The sequence below is a fragment of the Chiloscyllium plagiosum genome, chromosome 32 (genome assembly GCF_004010195.1).
Source record: "Chiloscyllium plagiosum isolate BGI_BamShark_2017 chromosome 32, ASM401019v2, whole genome shotgun sequence".
Classification (NCBI taxonomy): domain Eukaryota; kingdom Metazoa; phylum Chordata; class Chondrichthyes; order Orectolobiformes; family Hemiscylliidae; genus Chiloscyllium; species Chiloscyllium plagiosum.
The window spans coordinates 4,510,487-4,519,646 of record NC_057741.1 but is presented as its reverse complement, the minus strand read 5'-3'; the positions used below and the strand labels follow the sequence as shown (position 1 = coordinate 4,519,646).

General features: G+C 38.9%; 1 protein-coding gene across 11 annotated transcripts in view; it reads right to left on the bottom strand.

Moving 5' to 3' along the window:
- The window catches only part of kiaa1109 (KIAA1109 ortholog), a 420,067-nt gene that overhangs the window by 52,628 nt on the left and 358,279 nt on the right, over positions 1 to 9,160 (bottom strand). For all 11 annotated transcript variants that reach the window (XM_043674034.1, XM_043674040.1, XM_043674039.1 and 8 more), the window contains 3 exons: positions 4,839 to 5,019; positions 3,406 to 3,595; positions 1,648 to 1,809 (listed from right to left, as the gene is read on the bottom strand). In XM_043674034.1, coding sequence (XP_043529969.1) covers positions 1,648 to 1,809; positions 3,406 to 3,595; positions 4,839 to 5,019 — 533 coding nt within the window. The remainder of the gene's footprint in view (positions 1 to 1,647; positions 1,810 to 3,405; positions 3,596 to 4,838; positions 5,020 to 9,160) is intronic.

Here is a 9,160-nt window from a genome sequence, read left to right as displayed (position 1 = left end):
TGAGGCGTTCTTCCTCCAGGCATCTGGTGGTGAGGGAGCGGCGGTGAAGGAGGCCCAGGACCTCCATGTCCTCGGCAGAGTGGGAGGGGGAGTTGAAATGTTGGGCCACGGGGCGGTGTGGGTTGATTGGTGCGGGTGTCCCGGAGATATTCCCTAAAGCATTCTGCTAGGAGGCGCCCAGTCTCCCCAATGTAGAGGAGACCGCATCGGGAGCAACGGATACAATAAATGATATTAGTGGATGGGCAAGTAAAACTTTGACGGATGTGGAAGGCTCCTTTAGGGCCTTGGATAGAGGTGAAGGAGGAGGTGTGGGCGCAGGTTTTCCAGGCTAGGAATACAGAGGAACCTTGAAGATCCGACATTAGATTATCCAAACAAAATACTCCCCGCCCGTGTCATTCGGATAATTAAGGTTCCTCTGTTCTGCAGGAAATAATTCACCTCCAGACTCCATAAAGCCTGTCCACCAGCAACAGGAGTGTGATGGCCTTAAGGTGTTTAAGGAGTAATAATCCCCATTAATTGGTGACTCACTGCTGCCTACCGAGAAACCCATACTACTTGTGAAAAGCATAAAAAATGGCGCATATTCCAAATTCGGATGCCTGTTAAAAATAATTTCGGGGTGACCCTTGACTAGTCACCAAGATTCATAAGTAAAGCTTATGATCAGAAAGAAATGGTACCCTGAAACTATTTCATGATCAACAGGGTGCAGACTTGATTTAAGAGAGGTTGAGTAGGTTAGGATTGTTTTCATTAGAAAAAAGGAGATTGAGGCAGGAGCCTGATTGAGGTCTACAAAATCATGAAGGGTATAGACAAGGTAGATAGAGATCGGCTTTTTCCCAGGGTGAGGAAATCCATAATGAAAGGTCACGTGTTCAAGGTGAGAGGTGAAAGGTTTAAGGGGGACATACGTGGCAAGTACTTTACACAATGGGTGGTAGGTGCCTGAAATGCGTTGCCAACAGAGGAAATAGAGGCAGGCACGGTAGATTCATTTAAGATGTGTCTGGACAGATACATGAGTAGGTGGGGAGCAGAGGGATACAGATGCTTAAGAATTGGGCAACACATTTAGACAGTCAATTTGGATTGGCTCAGGGCTTGGATAGCCAAAGGGCCTGTTCCTGCGCTGCAAATTTTCTTTGTTCTTTGTTCTAATGCATTTTAACAGTAGAAACCTTCCAGAAGTTAATAAAATCATGAGAGGCATAGATAAGGTGAATTGCAAAAGTCTTTTCCATAGGATAGGGGAGTTCAGAACTAAAGGGCATATTTTTAAGAGAAAGATTTAAAAGAAACCTGAGGGTCAACATTTTCACCCAGAGAGTTTGTATGTGGAATGAATTACCAGAGGTAGTAGTAGATACAGGTACAGTTACAACATTTAAAAGACATCTGGACAGGTACGTAAATACTAAGGTTTAGTGGAATACGGGCCAAATGCAGGTATATGGGACTAGTTTAGTTTGGGAAACCTTTTTGGCATGAACGAGTTGGACCGAAGGGTCTGTTTCCATCCCGTATGATTCTAGACAGCATAAATACAAATAGCTAAAATTCAAGTTAGATGTCAGACAGACTCATTGGACTGTTCATGTACCAAGAGAGAAGAAAGTTTCTCTTATTGTGAGATACCTGTATAATGTCTTTCAATTGGAGTTATAGGAATTGTTTCCAGAGCTTTTTCTAGGAAGTCCAGCAGGCCAGGACTGATCACCATTTCTTCAGGAAGAGATTGTAAAGCAACCCAAGCATACAGTTTCGCTGTTTTCACACCTCCACTTCCTTTTCCTTTGGCTGCAAGAATTAGGCATTATTGTAAAGATAACCTGAAATATGATTTTCTTTCATTTGAGACACAAAAAATTAATTAGAATTCCGATAATAGCAGTGAATTTGGAAACCACTAGTGAAAAATTCTAATTTTGCTCTTTGATAGTTTAGACCAAGTAAGATAAAAATGAAAATTTAACATATTGCGCACTATTATAATTAAAAACCTATCCCACATTAAAGAAATACTTGATCCAGTCACCACATGTTAACTGTGGAACATTTGAGATAATGTGAGAAACGCAAGTTGTAACAAATCATCACTTTAACTGGAACTAGATTTTGATAGAAATTGAAAGGGGCTGGAATTCACATGGAGCGTGGGCTCCCTGCAGACAAATCCTGCTTCACTTAGCTAGTTGCCCTGCTTGACAATAGTCCATTAATTAGTACGAGGCATCAATAGGAGGATGACCCATCTCACAGAGCTGTTGGTCAATTGGAGTCCTGGAGCATAGTGGCATCATTATGCCGGAGCAATGATTACTGCCAGTATTGCAGATAGGCCCAAGGAGTTGGAGTTCAGCAACAATCTTCGTTATTCAAGAACATTCAGGATCCCACTTGGGTCATGATGACAGGGTTAGAATGGACATGGCAAATCAAAACGGCAGTATCAGAGCCCAGTAAATGACATAGGAGGCTCAAGGAAAGATGCAATATTGGCCACTGATCAGCAACACAGCAACACACAGGTTTAAAGATGTCAAGCTACATGAGAGATGAAGGCCATTCCTGCAGCTAACTATATAAAAATGGTGATATGATAAGGCCTTTAACCGGGCAGTGTGTTTGGGCCTCAATTGGGCCAAAGACTGGCAACCCATATGATGGCTCTCATGTTGCCTACAAAAACATGAACTGGGTAGCATAGATGGACTGGGTGTGAATTTACTGGTGAGGGCACAGCATTCTACCCTCTGCCCACAGTATCCATAAAATTCAGTGCGCATGATGTGAGATCTTTATTTCAAAGAAATTAACCACGTATCATAAAAGTTTGAAAAATTAGATGAGATTAGTTTACAGCATTCTAAAACAAAACAATTTAAATACAATTGCTTGAAACTTATTTATTATTACAACTTTAGCAAGTCTTTTGCATTCTTTATTCTCCTTATCCTACTGTCCATACAATCTGCAACATAAATAAATATTGCTAAACTTTGGAGAACGAATCACAAATAAGAACATTATATCTCATTACCAAAATGAAAAAAAAAGCTCAGAAAAGGCTGAATTAACATTAAAACATCAACGTATTTTATTATATAGAAGCACAGATGTTGGTAAGCTTCTTGAAGGTTAATTTCATGATATTTGTGTTGTTTGATCAACAATTTAAATTGTAAAACAAGGCAAATTCACACTAAGATTAACAATGACACAAGCACTGTTACAGTGATAGCACATGCCATTTCAACATATTGCTAGCTACAATATTGATTGCATTCGTTCTCCTGAAATTAAATATCCTGAACACATTATATGCTGTTCTATGCAAAACACAAAATTGTAAGGTTCTATTTCTACAAAAACAGAAATCCATAAATTGTATACCTGATGGTAATGGTGGGGGAGGGGGAGGAAGCAGGAAGTTAGCCTTGCTGTAATTAGTAGTGGATGCAGGGGGAGGACCGCTATCTTTCATACCATACAGTTTGGATTCTTTAGACAGAGTTCTTGGCAAAGATGATCCTCTGGAGGTATTTGGAGAATCTGCCTTTAGTGTTTTGGAGTTGTAATGCAACTGTTAAAATAAAATGATCACTTATGACTTTTTAATCAAACTAAATTTTTCAGTAATCGTTTACTGAAACCCAGTCAAAAAATTGGTAATTTTTCTTATAAATATCAACTAGAAAAGGAATCGAACAGATATGCTGGAACAATCCATGTAGCTGTTTCTCTTTTTTTTATTCCCTGCAGGAAATAGGATGGCAAACTGCAACTACAGCCTTCCAACCCTCTTTCAGTCCAGGTTAATACCAATTTATAACCTTTGCTCATCCTCATGGCCCCTTATAGCCCCTACATGAACTTAGTGCCCCAGTCACCTACTACCTTTGCACTTCCAACTACCATAACAAAGTGGCTAGTCATGGTTTGGAGATGCTGGTGTTGGACTGCAGTGTACAAAGTTAAAAATCACAACACCAGGTTCTCATCCAACAGGTGTATTTGGAAGCACTAGCTTTCAGTGCGCTGCTCCTTCATCAGTTCAAAGTGGTTAGTAACCAGTTCAGTCAGACCTCAGGAGCCATGCTGAGATGAAAGACATTCGAAGCATCTATTATAAATTCCACTACAGAAAAACAGTCTCATTCATGAAAGACCATTCAACTTGTGTAAATCCCCTCAAGATTATCTCTGAAAATCATTTGTCATCAGAAGTGCACATCAATTCCCTGTCAATTAATTTGCAACAACACCTCCTGTTTCCTAATCCCCAAATTTTGATGATGTTAGACTGTAGAAAAGCCAGGCATCATTGTTATGAAAATCTGTCCGACATTGAAGTTTGACCTCCAGGTCTGTATCCCACCCACTATTTGTAAAGGTCTCTGGAGTCTTCATGGCTCTGAAAATCCAGCCCATTTTCTGACTGCACTCCAATCCTCTCTAAACCTGGAAAATGGCATAAGAAATTATAGGCTCAATAAAGCCAGCATAATGCAAGTGCATTAAAAAAAAACCTGCATTAAAAGTAGAGTTGTTTGAAAACCTGTAACTGTGTTTGAAGTAAATAATTAGCTGCATCTTAAATGAACAATAAATCCAGCTTGCTCTCAAAGAATAAAGGTTTTAAACAGATTGTCTTCCTCACCAATGTTACCTACATACGAAGTAAAATAATGGAGATGTAATATCAACAATGATTTTGTATTGCAAATCTTAAAAGTAATACTAATATCAAATAACTTTTTTTTAAAAATGCAGAGCAAATCATTATTATTTCTTTTAAACACAGTTTATAAGCTTCTTCTTATTACCTTTACATCTACTCCTGGAATGTAAAATACTGTGTTCTCAAACTCTGTAGTTTTAGTTTGTAGGGTATGCGGCACTTTTTTTCCACCTATTAAGTGTGAAGTTGATTGATAATTCTGATGTGTTTTTCTCCTTTTTGCTGGAGTATCTTGATCCAAATTTTTTAAACTCTTCTCAATACTCCTGCACAGTAATACAATTTATTTTAACATTGTCAATTTCAGAGCTCTAAACTACATAAATATGCACATCCAAATAAACATTATATTGTAATGAAACAAATTCTACAGTAACATTAAAGTAACTGTCCATTTGATTTGAACAGTGTTAGCATAGAGTACCCAAAAGAAAATCAATCTATTGTTTTCTGATTTTTCAAGGTTCCAGAAACAAAAAAGTTTGTTCATAAAAAAAGTGTAGTATTCAATCATCTGAAATTACTGCAACAATTAAATTTCATTATTTCCTTAAAATCATCCATCTGCACTACAGCCACAATTGTTGTATAAATTGCGAGTTATTTGGACTTCCTCTTTAAATTAATAAATTGCACTGCGTAATAGAACATCTGTGTCAAATGTAAGAATTAAAGAAAGAGGTGTAAGCCATTTGAATCTTTGACTCTGCAGCCTGCACACCCCGCCCACACAATTCAACAAAACAACAGTTATCCAATTGTCGTGCAAACTCCAATTTCCTGATCAAACAATCTCTCTAACCAAGCCTCCACAGCTCTCTGAAGTAAAGAATTCCAAAGAAAAAACATGCTTAGAGAGAAGATATTCCACCTCACAACTTTCTTAAATGGGAGACTATTTACTTTGAAAGTGCATTCTCTAATTCTAGATGTTTCCCACGATGAGAAACATCCTCTTAGCATATACCCTGTTAAAGTGTTAAACCCTCTCATTGTGTTGTAGGTTTCAATACAATTACTTCTCATCCTTCTAAATTACAATGAGCATAGGCCCAACATATTTAATCTTTCCTCATAAGACAACCCCTTTATCCCAAGGAGTATTCTTTGAACTACTTCCAATGCAAGTACATCTTTGTAATAAGACAAAAACTAAAGGAAATAAAAAGATGTGTTCTTTATAACTTGTCTTGAGCCATCTTCAGACATTCACTGAAACTTATCCGCAACCGCTCTGGGGCATCCACCATTCAACAGTGCCGAGGTTGACATTACCTTCTGCTGCTCTCCGCTTTGCCCTCTAGAAGAGGCCTCTGTAGGTTTTCAGTTCAAATCAAATGGCCGAAATACTGACATATTCTTCCTTTCTGGATGCCACTTTAGAGTTCATTTTGCTCTTACAATTTCAAATACTGTTTCCTTTGCCTTACAGTCTATATATGGAAATTTTAGCACATGTCTGAGATCCACAATTTAAAGGCCTCTATTTTCTTCAAGAGATTATAGTTATTTTCTGGGTTTTTGACTTATACTGGAAGGTGTACAAAATGTAGCATCTTATGTGTGGTTTCTTTGTTACAAATCTGAGCTTTCATGTTGTCAATGCTGGAACTCATTCTTGCAGCTGACATCTTATTGTAAATGGTAAGTATGCTAGATGTTAACCTCAAAGGTTTTTGGATTGAAAGCTGTCATCAATCCAAATTCTAGTACAGTATAAGGCTCATCGAGTCATAGAGTTACACAGCATGGAAACAGCCCTTTTGGCCCATCTCATCCATACTGACCAGGTTTCCTAATTTGAACTAGTGCTGGCATTTGGCCCATCTCCTATCCATGTGCTTGACAACTTGGCTTTTAAATGTTGTAATTGTACCCATCTCCACCACTTCCTCTGGCAGCTCGTTCCATATATGTACCAACTGTAAGAAAAAGTTGCCCCTCAGGTTCCTTTTAAATCTTTCCTCTCTCACCATCATACTATGCCCTCTAGCTTTGGACCCCTAACTTGGGGAAAAGACTTTGGTTATTCATTTAACAATGACTCTCGTGATTTTAGCAGGGAAACTGATGCGAAATATTCACTTAGGATCTCCCTCATCTCCTGTGGTCCAACATATAGATGGCCTTATTGATTTTTAAGGGGTCCTATTCTCTTCCTGGTTGCTCTTTTGCCCCTTAATGTACTTGCAGAATTTATTGGGAATTTTCTCAAACTTATTTACTGAAGCAAATAAGATTAAGTAGAATGTTCACTTTTTACCCCGTTGGTTTCCCTCTTAAATGTACCCCTGCCTGCACTCCCTACGCTCCTCAAGGGATTCACTTGATTCTAGTTATCTGACAATATGACTCCTTTTTTGGACCAAAATTTCAATATTTCTGGTCATTCAGTGTCCCCTACTCCTGTCAGCCTTGCCTTTCACACTAACTGGAACATGCTGTCCCTGAACTCTTGTTATCACAGTTTTGAAAGCTTTCTACTTGCCAGATGTCCCTTTACCTGCAAACAGCCTCCCCCTAACAACTTTTGAAAGTTAGTGTCTAGTACCATCAAAATTGGCCATGTCCCAATTTACAATGTTAACTTGTGGACCAGGCATATTCTTTTCCATAACTATTTTAAAACTAATAGAACTAGTCACTTGTTCCAAACTGTTCCCCCACAAACACCTCAGTGCCCTGCCTTATTTCCCAAGGGTCAAGTTTTGCCCCTTCTCTAGTAGGGCCATCTACATTTTTTTTGAACACACTTAAATTCCTCCCCATCCAACCCCTTATTACTATATTAGTTCCAGTCTATGTTTAGAAAATTAAAATCCCTTACTATTCCAACCCTATTATTCTGACAGCTATTTGCGATCTCCCTGCATATTTGCTCCTCAATTTCCTGCTGACTAAACAGTGAAGGGTAACCATGTGGAAGCCTTGGCCGAAAAGATATATTCTTGGAGTAACAAAATGATTTATTATCCATTCGTGAAAAAGCAAGTTACAGGAGAGTAAGACTAGATATCTACGTTGTGGCACAGTGGTAGTATCCCTACCTCTGAGTCAGGAAGCCTGGGGCAAGTCTCACCTGTAATAATATCTCTGAACAGGTTTATAAGAAAATAGTTTGTATCTCCTACAAAATAGTAACTCAGTCTAAGCTACATGATTATGGACTACACAGTCTATCCCACTCCAGGATTTGAGCATAAACGTCAACACTCTAGCACAGTACCAAATGAGTGGTGCTCTGTTGGAAGTGTACTCTTTTGGATAAGATTTTAAATGAAAACACTTCAATCTCCCAGGTGAGAATGAAAAATCCTCTAGTACAATTTTAGAGAAAAGGCAAGTTATCCTTGGAACTTTAGATATTTATCGCTCAAATACAGCGCAAATCAGAATATTTAGTCAATATCACTGACGTTGTTGGAAACTTAATATGCTCAAATTGGCAGTACTGTTCCCAGTTACTGCATTTCAAGACTACTTAATTGGCTGTAAAACAATTTGGAGCCACAGCGATCATGGAAGGCATTTCTCTCTAAGTCATAATCGTGACTTGGAAAGTAACTTGCAGACAATAGAGTTGCAATGTGTCTGCTATCTGGGGTGAGGAGGTGGGAGCTTAAAGTATTTCTTGACTTGCATCTTTGTGGATGGCAAACAGGCTTTGTGGAGTCAGGTGGTGAGTTGCTGTGGAATTCCCAGTCTTTGACCTGCTTTTACCAATGCTTTTTCCAACAACAGCTGCCCCAGTTAAACGTCCAATCAATGGCAACCTCCGGGATGTTGACAGTGAAAAGCCATTGAATAACCATCAGGAAGTGTTCAGACATTTTTTTTGTTGAAGATATTCATTGCCTGGCAATTGCGTGGTATGACTGTTACTTGCTATATAATGTCCAAGTCTGAATATTGTTCAGGTTATGTTATATGCAGGCAAGACTGCTCCATTATCAATGCACATTCACAGTCTCATCTTTAGTGGGCACATCCACTTTGGACCTTATGATGAAGAAAAATTATTGAGAAAACAGCTGAAGATGGCTTGATGGGACACTGGCCTAAAGAAATGTTATATTGATATACAGGGGATGAGGCTTTCAACAACCACAACCATCTTGCTAACCATTACTTCACCCCATGAAAATTGTATCCCAAATTACCACTGATTTCAATTTTACGAGGAGTCCTTGATGCCACACACTGTCAAATTATGCCAACATTGTCACACTCACCTCACCTCCGGAACTCAGCTGTTTGTTCATATTTTGACCAAAGCTTGAATGTGATCAGGAGACAAATGGCCCTAGTAAACCCAACATGAGTAGCAACGAGCAGGTTATTGCTATGTAGGAGCTGCTTAAAGCAACTGTCAACAACCTGCGCCACTTGGTTGATCACTGAAAATAG